The sequence below is a fragment of the Quercus robur genome, chromosome 1 (assembly GCF_932294415.1).
Source record: "Quercus robur chromosome 1, dhQueRobu3.1, whole genome shotgun sequence".
Taxonomy (NCBI): domain Eukaryota; kingdom Viridiplantae; phylum Streptophyta; class Magnoliopsida; order Fagales; family Fagaceae; genus Quercus; species Quercus robur.
In genome coordinates, this window is record NC_065534.1 from 17,042,059 (window position 1) to 17,054,278 (window position 12,220).

Consider the following 12,220-nt stretch of genomic DNA (forward strand, 5'->3'; position numbering starts at 1 on the left):
GTTTAATATATCAATTATAATGTGTTATTTTATGATTGATTGATTCAAGGCAGGAGCCTGTTGTTAAGAGAGGGGAGGAGCTTTTAAAGAAGAAGGGTTCTGGTGCGAATTTAGAGAATCCCAACCTGATAAACAAACTATTTATATTATTTAATGGTATGTAATTCTTAATTTATCTTTTTAATTAAATTTGATGTAATGGATTTGTTATAATTTGATCAAGTGATGTTCTTTTCCCACATTCTCTTCCTCGCTAGATATCTTATCCGTTTTTTATTAAGAAATTTTATTAAAAAAGCACAAAAATGGGTGCAACTTCAATAAAGGGAATGCATACAAGAGATACCAAACAGCTATCATCTGAAATTAAACAATCAATAAACATTGTATGTTTCTTTTTTATCTTATAAAAAAAAATAGTTCTCATATTACCTATCAAAAAAAAAAAAAAAAAAAAAACCTTTTTGTTGCTTTATTCGAAAAAAGAAAAGAAAATGAAGATCAATAAACACTATCATTTTGAAAAGGAATAACAACTAGTGGTAGCAATCCAACGTACAGGGAACGCAATAATAGAAGCTTTAAGTCCAAAATTGATCTCTCACACCCTTCATAGCCACAAGCATTTCTCGCTTTCCATATACACCATACCATATCAGGCACTAAGGAATCGCATTCCAAATGTCAAATATGACGATGCTGTCTGAGCTGTCCCTTCCAACAAGCTAATGAATAAATCACCCTTTAGGCTTAGCCCAATTAATCTCAAATAGTCATAAACCATGACCCACAACTCTCTAGCAATATCACAATGAAGAAGTAAATGATCTGTTGATAAGTTCTATCATTAAATTGAAATTTTTTTTTTGATAATTTTGGCATATTAGTTTGGCTTTTTAAAATATCTTTGGATGATGGAAATCATTACCATATACTTAACCTTGAGATTCCATGGGTAATTGACCATAATTTTATTAGTTGGATTTGTTAGATTGTACTAACTGTAATGAATCTGAATCTCCTTGCAAGTCTTGGGAGCTTTCATATACAGTTGCTAAAAAATGATATAATGAAGTAACAGAAGGTCATGAAGTGATAATATGTGAAGAAAATCACTTTTCACAATATTTATGACTCATCCTTTTATCCTGATCATGATTAAAGGTTCGTTTGAGTATTTGATGATAGCGACTGCTAGTATGCTTTGGCTTATAGTTTGAATAAGAGGAGTTTACATTTGTAATATTTTCTATCTGAAAAATTTATGTTAAGGCTTTTGTTTGAAATACATTGGTTTTTTTTTTTTTTGAGGAAGAAATACATTGGTTTTTGCAAGTCTTTTTCACCCTCTTTCCTATCATGCTAGTACATATTTGATACATAATTACGATTTTTGTAGGTAATGTTGGAGCAGAAAATGTTGAACCAGATTTAAGAGTCAATCCTGGGAATCCTGCTCTTAAATCCAGACTGATGTCTATTTTCTGCCATTCTGTAATGGCCGCAAACAGTTTCCCATCAACTTTGCAGTGCATATTTGGCTGCATATATGGTACTTAGCTTCTCTTAATTTTTTTTTTTAAATTTTATAATATATATGTATTTTTAATTTTATAATATATATAACTTGACTTTGTGTTTGCCCATTGTTGGAATGGTTCCATTTCAAACATGGGGACTTGATGCTGGAGACACAGAGATCATTATTTTAATTTAGTTGTTTATTGTTTTGCAAGACAATTGTATTTTTGTTTGGGCCCTAGTAATTAATTAGGTTAATTAGTATTTTTATTTAAAGTCTAGGGTATTTTTGTCATTCAATAAGTAGGGTTTCTTACAGAATTAAGGTTTAGCATTCCTAGATAAGCTAAGTTTTGTACTCCTATGGAGAGAGATTTTTTTGATGAATAAAGTTTCGATTGAAATCCGTGGTCTAGTGCTGACTCCTAGTGGTTCTCCTTTACTTGGTGTTTACTCCAAGCAACCCTAGGTGCCGACTCCTAGGTTTTATCATTTATTTTTCTGTTGCATTGTTCTGGTTTGTCCTGCATCTGGATTGTTCCTGTTGCTAGATTTGCTGAAGCATTGTTATTGGGTTGCAAATATTTTGTTTTGTTTTGGTAAACTACACACACCCAGTGGGGCTTGAGTAATGCTGACTTGTGAAAAGATCAATAAACGCAATCATTTTGTTGGGTGATGCCACGGTAGTAGAATTGTTCTCTTCTTTGCAAGGAAACTATGGTCACTCTGTGAGTGGTAAAATCTGGGAGTCCTTTTTTTTTTTTTTTGGCATCTTCTGTGGGTAATTTGGAGAGAAGATTATCTGAACTTTTGAAGGGGCTGAGCTTACATTGATCTTGATCAAATCTTTATACCTAAGAACTTTGTATAACTAGATGTCTGTCTTAGGTAGGGTTAATTCTGCTTTTTTGTAGAATTGATTGATATTTTAAATTTTAGAATATACTTCTTAAGAGTTGCTCTAATGTACTCTCTTTGTACTGTAGCATTCTCCCCTTTACATAAAGTGATGTTTCCTTTAAAAAAAGAGAGGCAAACATCCTTATAATTGTCATATTGGAAATCACATAGAAATTTAGGACTTTCCATGGCTGCATCATTCTCCCCAAGTTTGAAGAAATCTGGCCTGGGCTTTTCTAGCACAGAAATTGATTTCTTTCCAATGAGCACTAGACATGCATTTCAATCTTGGTAAAAAAATTGCATTAACTTTTCGCTCACCTTTTGAAGCATCAAGCTTAATAACAAAGGATCTGTGTTTCATGCCTTATGTAATCTGTATGGAATCAATACTTATAAAAGAAAATGTAATCTGTATTGAATGTGGTAAAACTCAATAGTGGAAATAATCTTGAAAAAAAATGCATCCTTAGATTATTTTGGAACACGGACTGTTAAAGAATCTATATCTATCCTTATCTCCATTGCCTTTGTCATGCAGTCTTTCTGATTCTGCCAGAGTACACAAGTATTTAACCACAAATACTTATCACTTGATTTTGAAAACCATGTAAGCCTTGTTGCCATTGGTGTCACACATAAATCTTCATATTGCTAAAATTGTAAATAACATACAAACTAACAGCAACCCCATTTTCATGCCATCCTTTTGTATTGAACACTTTACTTTGGGCAAAGGAGCTTGAAAGGCTAAATGCTTTTTAGAACAGGAAATACTGATTGGTACTGCAATTTGTAGGGTTTATGTATAAGTACATTACTTTAATAATGCAGTGTCATAGAAATGTCATATCCAAGGTTTTGGATTTTTGTATTTTGTGATAGTTTATCTAAACCTCATCATTTTGACTACTTGATCATAAAAGGGCAGATTTACTTTTATCTTCTTTTCTAATTTTGGTAATTTCATGTTGATTGTGTGATAGAATGTCCTTATGCTTATTTTTCTTTGGTTTCCTGAATTCTTAAATGTGATAGGAAGTGGTACCACATCAAGGTTGAAGCAGTTGGGAATGGAGTTTACTGTCTGGGTATTTAAACACGTAAGGAACTTATAACTTCTTCTTTGTCTTTGGTGTTCTGAAAGAGTGCTCATGCTAGTGCAGGCTCCTATTTGTGGTTCCCACTATAAGTTCTAGATGTTAGATACTACATTTTGTGGGCTATGATCAAACCTTTGGTTCTAGTTTCCTACGCTAGCATACATCTAAAATTACATATGTTGGGACGTTTTAATGACTAAGAGATTTTGCGTGTTTGGTATATAAGTTAATTGATGTTTGCCATGAATCATGTCAATTTTAATATGTTTTGGTTGAAATGCACTTTTGTCTCTAAAATTTGATCTAAATTCAATCTTCGTCCTCCAAATGTAAAAGGTTGCAATTTTGTGGAAAATATAAAAGGTATCAATTTTGTCATTTCATAATTTATTCATGACCAACCTCAACTTTTTAATGTGCCGTGTTAGTACTCTGCTTGCCTAGTACGCAATTCCTTTAGTAGCTGAAGGAGAGAAGGAAGCAATTGGTACTTTTTAAAATTCGGGGAAAAAATTGCAGTTTGTTTGTTTGATTTTTGATTATTTAATATTGAAGAATGAAAATCAAACTTGGATCAAATTTCCAGATGAAAAACATATTGTAGCCTTTGAACAATGGGGGGTCCTTTTTTTTTTTTTTGTATTAGAAAGGTTTTTTCTTGTTCAAGTTGGAGCTTTATCATGTGTAGTGAAACACCCCATGCTGCGTGTGCCCCAATTGCAATGCAAATGTGAGCATGGGATAGCTAACCATCAACTGTTAGTCGTTGTTGCTCTACATTAACAAAAACAACAACAACAACAACAAGGCCTTTGTATCAAATTTTTTGGGGTCAGCTATGGATCCTCTACAAGATTAGTTTGGGTCCACATGTGTTCTTTTCCTCCATTTTATTATATTCAAAGTCATAACTTTTGTTACTTCCTTAATTGACATGTCATTTTTAACTACTTCTACTAATGTTATCTTTGGTCTTCCTCTAACTTCTTTTGTTCCCTTAACTGAATTAACTCACACTTTCTTACTGGTGTATTAATCACTCTCCTCTGCACATGACCAAATTAGAGATTTTGATGCTCTTCTTCCTCACTTCATTTTGATAATTATTTATGCAGGCAAAAATTGATCAACTTAAGCTTATTGGCCCAGTTATACTCACTGGAATCCTGAAGTCACTTGACAGTTATTCAGATTCAAAATCAGGTCCTGCATTTGAAGTTCTTTGAACTTCTTATATATATATCTGTGTGTGTGTGTGTGTATTTATGTATGTATGCATGTATGTATGTATAAAATTTTATTTTATTAGGCTTTGTAGAACTTCATTCTGATTGATCTAGTGTACTAAATTCACCCAGATGCTACTGCTAGGGACACCAAGACTTTTGCTTTTCAAGCAATTGGGTTGTTAGCACAGCGCATGCCTCAACTTTTCAGGTTCATCACCCAACTTTTCTGCTTTCTTCTGTGACCCCCCATTAGGCATTTCTTAACATTGTGTAGGAGGGGAAAAAGTTCTGATGGCTATTTTTTTTCTCAGTGGTAAGATCGACATGGCTCTACGTCTTTTTGATGCATTGAAAGTAGAGGATCAGTCTCTTCGTTTCATTGTTCAAGAAGCAACCAATTCCCTTGCTGCAGCATACAAGGTTTGCTAGTATTTTTTTTTTTCACTGGGTTGAATATATCATTAATAAATTCTCTTTCGCTGATGTGGCAATTAATTCACAAAGCTGTTGTTTCTCATCGCTACTTTAGTGAAGTTAATTTTAGCAATTCTGTTGTGGTTTTGTCAATTGAACTATTGCTACGTGATACTGGTTGGTTCAGTGGCAGGGAAGGTTTTGTTTTGTTTTATTTATTAAGGTGTATTTTTTAGTATTTATATCTACCCTTGCTATTTTCTAAGGAAAATGCTCATGATGGGAAACATGTTTAAGACTATTCTTCTATTTACGGAATACTCATGCTCCAACTGATCCAAATGAGAGAAAGGATGTCTGAGATTCATTTATAATCCTGGACAAACTCATTTATAGACAATTGAGATTGTCAGAGAGGATATCTTTGAGATCTGTGACATAGTATGGAAGGATTAAAAGAGACCCATTATATTAGTTAAAAGGATATTATACAAGGATTTCAAAGAGAGCCATTGAAGTGTATAAGTTATATGCCCAAAAGTTACCTCAAATAAATTTGATGTAGAATTAGATATAGTTACCATCATTTAGTCACTAAGACCTGTCCAGAACAACAAATGCTAAAGGGCAACATCTTTAACTCACTTGATTGACAGTACATTATGGTGGAAACCATGTTTATAATGAGATTCATTGAATTTTAAAATAGGTCAACTATAAATTTATTACAAATATATTTTGAATTTGAATTTTCTAATCAATATCATTTACATTTACTCCAACCAATCAATTCCTTGGTCTTGTCTTCAAGATGCATGGTTTTAAAAACCGAACCGGACTAGACCAGCTGGTTCAACTGGGAACCGGACATTAATCCGGTCCGGTTATTATTAAAAACCGGAAATAAGAGAAAAACTGCAAAAAACCAGAAACCGCTGGTTCCACCGGCAAAACCGGAAATCAGTACGATTAAACTGGTTTTAAGCAGTTCTTTATAAAAGACTTCTGCTGTTGTGTTTTTGAAAAGAAAAAAGAAAAAAAGAGAGCAATCTTGTTTCAGATTTAAGGAGAAGAGAGATTTTTATTTTGAAAATGCTCTTAAGTTTGAAGTGGTGAAGCCTAAAATGGCCACAATGACCCCAAAAAGGCAAAAACATCAGATTTACCATCTTTGTGTTGAGGAAGAAGCTCAAAGATGAAGCAGATTTACAATTTTACAATGATATGATCTGTGCTTCAGTTGAGGCCTTTTTTGGCTGCTCTTGTCTGCTTTAGTGGTGGTATACTGGTATGAAACATTTGAAAGTTTAAAATTGGTATTTGAAGAAACTGAAATGCAAATGCCGAAATAGAGGGATAGCATAGAAAGAAGTTGGGGTAGGTTGAGATATTTAATGCTGTGCCACGTTTCAGTTTTCTATTGGTTATAGGCTTTTTAAAATTTTTTTCCATTCAATTGTGTGTTCCATGTGGTGCCATGTCGTTGGCATGCAGGGTAGTAAAATTTTTCCATTAGTCATAAATCGTGAAGTCATGAGTGATCATGACATTTCTTTTTCTTAAAAAAAAAAAAAAACAGTATCATCTCATTTCATTAATATAAAAACACGAAAATGAGCATAAATTTATATATAGTTATGAATTAAATAACCAAATAATTATATATTAACTAAATATTAATATATTATATATAATTAATTAATTCATATGCTAAATAAGTCTTTGGTTATATTTTAGTATTTTTATTTTGTAAATATAAGATCTAAAAGCTTACTTAAATCATTTTAAATTTTTTTATATATTTTTAACTAAACATATTTACTACTATTAGCTTATTAGTTATATGAAAAGACTTATTATTTATTTTTATAATTTAATTAAATTATTTATGACGTCACTAGTCAGACCACAAAACTGATAAACTGTCCCTTTTTCGGTTTTTTGTCCGTTCCGGTTTTTAAAACCATTTCAAGATGTGGAAAGTGAACCATTCTTTCCAATATATGTTATCACTGATTGCAGTCCTAGAAAGAGTGGTATTTATACCCAACTGCTTGATTTGGATTTTACTATTCATATCTTCTTTTGCAATACAAGTTATAACCTACAATCAATTTAAGTATATTATTGGTTAGTGCTCTAAAGCTTAAGTTAGGCGTCTTTGTAGAGATGGAGATTTGTTTGGGGTGGTGGGGTTGCAGGTGGAAGGCCACTAAAAACTGAAAAACAAGAGTTAAATTCTGTTTCTTTGTCATTATGCACTCTCAACCTTTATTTATATGCTCATAGCTTCCTCAGTGCAGTCAGAAATATTCCAAATGTTTATTTGAGTTAAAGATGGGTGGGTTACTTGGCTTGAATGCTTCTTGTTTGTTGGACATTCTCTTTCTTTGCTTTACCGTAAGCATTCACATTTTTGTGAATACAATTAGCTTGCTGATAAAGCTGACAACTTACAATTCAGAAGTATTTGACTTCTTGACCACTTTGCACCTGTACATCTGAGCCATGTTCTATGATATTAACTTTTTTGTTTTGATTATTCTGCATCACATGCCCTTTATAATAATCTAATTAATGCTGCTATATTATCTGAGCATCAGGAAGCCCCTGCAACAGTGCTAAGGGATTTGGAAACTCTTTTACTGAAAAGTTCTCAAGAGGTATCACACTTTTAATTTGTTGACTTCGTTTGTCTGTTGCTCTTTGTTCTTCCTTTGAGGATAAGAATTTCTATGATTCATTAAAGAAACTTGCTGCTCAACCATATATGGCTAACTTATTGGTGCTGACCAGGAAAAAAGTGAAGTACGGTTCTGTGCTCTGAGATGGGCTACTTCTTTATATGATATGCAACATTGCCCAAGTCGGTTTATTTGTATCCTTGGAACTGCAGATTCTAAGTTGGACATAAGGTACTGTAAATTTTCATTTTGTATTTGGAATGGTCTCTGCTTAATTTGCAGAAAATTCTCTCCTTATGTCTGTCTTTCTGGCTCTCTTTATATATATATATGTGTGTGTGTGTACAATAATTTAAAATAAATAAAATTTACATTCAATTTATAATTCAACTTCTTTATAATCTTGCTTTTGGAATGAAGTGATTGAATGGAAAACAATTTATGCCATTCTGTTTCATAATGTCTTGTACGTTTTGATTCTTAGATCTATATCTCATCTTTTTGTATTATTTCTTTCTTGAAATCTAACAATTTTAACTAACGCCGTTATTTTTTTTGATAAGTACATGATGATGATGTTTTGTTGTTAATGTAATTTCCTTCTGTCAGATGAAGAAAGAACTCAGATAGTTTTTATCAATAAATTATAACACTTGCATCCCCCTTAATTTTTTAGGGAAATGGCACTTGAAGGCCTTTTTCCTGATAAAGATGAAGGACGGATAATGACTCAAAGTCTTGATCTTCGATACCCAAAACTTGGTGTCATGCTAGATTATATTCTTAAGCAGCAACCGAAGTTGTTAGAGTCCAATGAAACAAGGGAACATAAGCTTCTTTTCCCATCAAAAACATATGTGGCTATGATTAAATTTTTGTTGAAGTGCTTCGAGTCAGAGTTGGAACTGAACAACTCTCTAGAAGGATCATCTGAATTTCAGTCTTCAGTGGAAGCAATGTGTTTATTACTAGAGCATGCTATATCCTTTGAAGGCTCTGTTGAGTTGCATGCCAATGCTTCCAAAGCATTGATAGATATTGCATGTCACTTTCCAAAGGTTGGTTAGCACAGATTCTCTTGCTTTGTTTCTTCACTGGTTCTTGTTGTTGCATCTTTCTTTTCTTACGTATTATTGTTCTATCTAGATGATTGCTTCACACTATGCACTTAAGTTGTCATGGCTGAAGGCACTACTTAGTCATGTGGACTTGGATACTCGTGAATCTGTCGCACGCTTACTTGGAATAGCTTCCTCTGCTCTTCCTATGCCTGCAGCATCTGCTTTTATTCATGAGCTGATTGCCTCAATCAGTGGAACACACAAGTTAAGGTTTGTATGGTTATCTTGTAAGGAATTTGATATTTGCAACAGAATATGTAAATTGTATTAGATTTCTCAGTCTTTTATTTATTCTTTCTCTGTTTAGGTTTGAGACTCAGCATGGAGCATTATGTGCAATAGGATATATTACTGCAGATTGCATGTCTAGAACGCCTACTGTAAGTTGAATGTTTGTGTTGTTATGTTATTATGTATCTTTTTTCATTCTTTCCCCCCACTCTCCCCTCTGGGTAAGAAGATAGTATTTGGAACTTGGTGGTGTTGCTGGGTTGCCATGTGTGTTCTCTTCTGATTACATACTGTGGATTACTACTATGGCCCCTTTTAAGGCAGCAGCAGCTGTTGAAAAGAGATTGGCTGCTTAGAAGAGGCAGTATCTTTGAAAAGGCAGGAATATCAATCTTAATATAAGCTTACTCTTGAGTTTTCTAATAGATTAAGAAACGCCAGAGGGATCTCCTTTGGAATGGGAAGGATGATTTATTTGAACACCATTCGGTCATGGAAGGGATGTTCCTTTACTTTTCATGGATGGGGTAATGCTGGTTTTACTTCCTAAAATGTTTTACTTGCCAAATAAAGAAAAAAAGAAAAAAGATTCAGTGAGGGGTAGAAAGAAGAGGAAGACAGCTAAGCCTTAATCCCAATTTAATTATTGTTAGGAATCTTCCTTCTTAATAGGGTGCTTTTAGGTTAGTGGCTTTGGTGGTTTACTTTTTATTTTTTTGGTATGGTGGTGTGGGGGTTATGGGGAGGAGTATTAAGGAGGGGAGTACTATGTATGAAAGTTGGAATGGCTGGTTGGCTCCAACACTGCAAAGGGGCCAGTATGGAGTATACCAGATGTACATAGGGGAACCACCATAGACCAATAGTACGATTAGTCAATAAAATCACACAAACTGCTGTGAAGTATGTTGAGGACTGGGGTGGATAGAGTACAAAACTTGTTCAAGGAACTATGGTTGTGGGTTATGGAATAGTATTATGATGGGGTTGGATAGGTTCAAACAGTACACTCAATTGTAAGTTGCCAAATTTTACAAATGAATGTCTAATGTTCTATACAGTACTGACATGTATCCAACATAATTTTGCGTCATCTCTCAGTGAAATTTATTGGTACTGACTAAAATTTTCTGTTATTTTTTACTTTAATTATTTCTGTTCTCTAAATGCAGGTTACTTTATCAATTAAAACTGAAAATCTGATTTTTTTTTTTTACTTGCATTTGTAATTCTCTTAAATATTTTGACAGATTCCAGAGACATTATTTCAGACTACTCTTAAGTGCCTGGTTGATGTTGTTGTTTCAGAGACTGCCACACTGGCCTCAATTGCAATGCAGGCACTAGGTCATATTGGGCTGCGTGTTTCATTGCCTCCACTTATTAATGATTCTAGTTCAGGTGAAGTTTCTGTGCATTTGCTGAAACCTCATGGATTGCTTTTACTGTACTGTACTTGTTATATCTTTACAGCTATACTTGAGGTATCACATAAACCCATTTATTAAATGCAGTTGACATTCTGACGGTTTTACATGAAAAGTTGAGGAAGCTACTTTCTGGTGATGATATTAAAGCGATTCAGAAGATTGTTATTTCCATTGGACATATATGTGTAAAGGAAACAGCATCCTCACATCTAAATATCGCCCTTGATTTGATTTTCAGTCTTAGCCGGTCTAAGGTAGGTGTAATTTCTTAATCAGCTAATGTGCTTGTACACGCATTGGACTGCTTGTAAATATTATTTAGCATGGTGTTTTCATTTTTTTAAACTTACACAAACAAATCTGGATACAATAAATTCAGCAAGGGATGACTTTAGTCTCAAACCAAAACCAGACCAGTGGCGGTCATTTCTCTTTTTTCTAACATGGAATTACTCCAATGAAGTAGAATTAATCCAACCCAATACGTGTAAATCCTGGTTTGGTTCAGGTCAAAATTATTATTTTTTCTATATGATATGTGGGGAATCTTGATGGGTGGAAATCATTATCATGATTACACCAGAAAAACCCAAGATGGAAAACAAATTAGGAAAAAGAAAAAGGGAAAAAAAGCTACTAAGAGAAAAGGAAAAATTAGTAAGAGGATTTTGTTCCTCATTGCAATTAAATGTTGATGAAATGGGTTGTTTGTTGCATCTTATGCTTTGTAATAAGTTAAAAATCTCTAACTTGAAGCAATGAGTACAGGACTACACGTTTGCACATTCATAGGCCTTTTATGTCATGTAAATAAGGATGATTCTCAGGTTGCGTTTATTCCCAAACCTCTAATCTTTAAATTTGAGTAACTTTGGTTAATTATTTATCTCTTGAATAAGGAGTTTGTGACCAAGCGAAAATGGCTTAAATACTGAACCAAACTCAACCAAGGGATTGGTTCTGTTCAGTTCTTAGGTTGCTTTGGATTAAGTTGTACCCTAGTGGATGAGATTGGAAAAACCCTAATAATTACAACTTTGGAGTTTTACAGGTTGAAGATATCCTCTTTGCTGCTGGGGAGGCTCTATCATTTTTGTGGGGTGGTGTTCCTGTGACTGCCGATGCGATTCTCAAAACTAACTATACTTCACTTTCCATGTTTTCAAACTTCCTTACTGGAGATGTGACCTCATCACTTGCAAAATATGGCCCTGTTGAGAAAGGCAAAGTGAATGATGATTGTCATGCCATGGTTAGAGATGCAATTACTAGAAAGCTTTTTGACGTTCTTTTATACAGTACCAGAAAAGAAGAGCGCTGTTCCGGAACTGTCTGGTTGCTATCACTTACAATGTATGCTGGCCATCACCCAGCCATTCAACAAATGCTTCCTGAAATTCAGGTTTGCCATTCCTTTACAAGTCAAAAATATCTATTGTGTTATTTTCCCCCCTTTTTCTTATCTTTGAGAGTTACTTGTTTGCATTGTACCGAAATTCAAGAAGAAGAAATGCATGCTGACCCCAAAGTTTTGTGATTAAGGTTTTTTTGTTGTTATTAGTACAAATTGCAAATGCTAATGCT

General features: G+C 33.7%; 1 protein-coding gene across 1 annotated transcript in view; it reads left to right on the plus strand.

Annotated features, from left to right (window-relative positions):
• The window catches only part of LOC126723567 (uncharacterized), a 40,321-nt gene that overhangs the window by 7,432 nt on the left and 20,669 nt on the right, over positions 1 to 12,220 (plus strand). The window contains exons 7-20 of the mRNA XM_050427130.1: positions 50 to 156; positions 1,400 to 1,552; positions 3,463 to 3,527; positions 4,643 to 4,730; positions 4,886 to 4,964; positions 5,068 to 5,176; positions 7,774 to 7,833; positions 7,967 to 8,085; positions 8,531 to 8,912; positions 9,001 to 9,185; positions 9,283 to 9,355; positions 10,457 to 10,607; positions 10,721 to 10,890; positions 11,688 to 12,038. Coding sequence (XP_050283087.1) covers positions 50 to 156; positions 1,400 to 1,552; positions 3,463 to 3,527; positions 4,643 to 4,730; positions 4,886 to 4,964; positions 5,068 to 5,176; positions 7,774 to 7,833; positions 7,967 to 8,085; positions 8,531 to 8,912; positions 9,001 to 9,185; positions 9,283 to 9,355; positions 10,457 to 10,607; positions 10,721 to 10,890; positions 11,688 to 12,038 — 2,092 coding nt within the window. The remainder of the gene's footprint in view (positions 1 to 49; positions 157 to 1,399; positions 1,553 to 3,462; positions 3,528 to 4,642; positions 4,731 to 4,885; positions 4,965 to 5,067; positions 5,177 to 7,773; positions 7,834 to 7,966; positions 8,086 to 8,530; positions 8,913 to 9,000; positions 9,186 to 9,282; positions 9,356 to 10,456; positions 10,608 to 10,720; positions 10,891 to 11,687; positions 12,039 to 12,220) is intronic.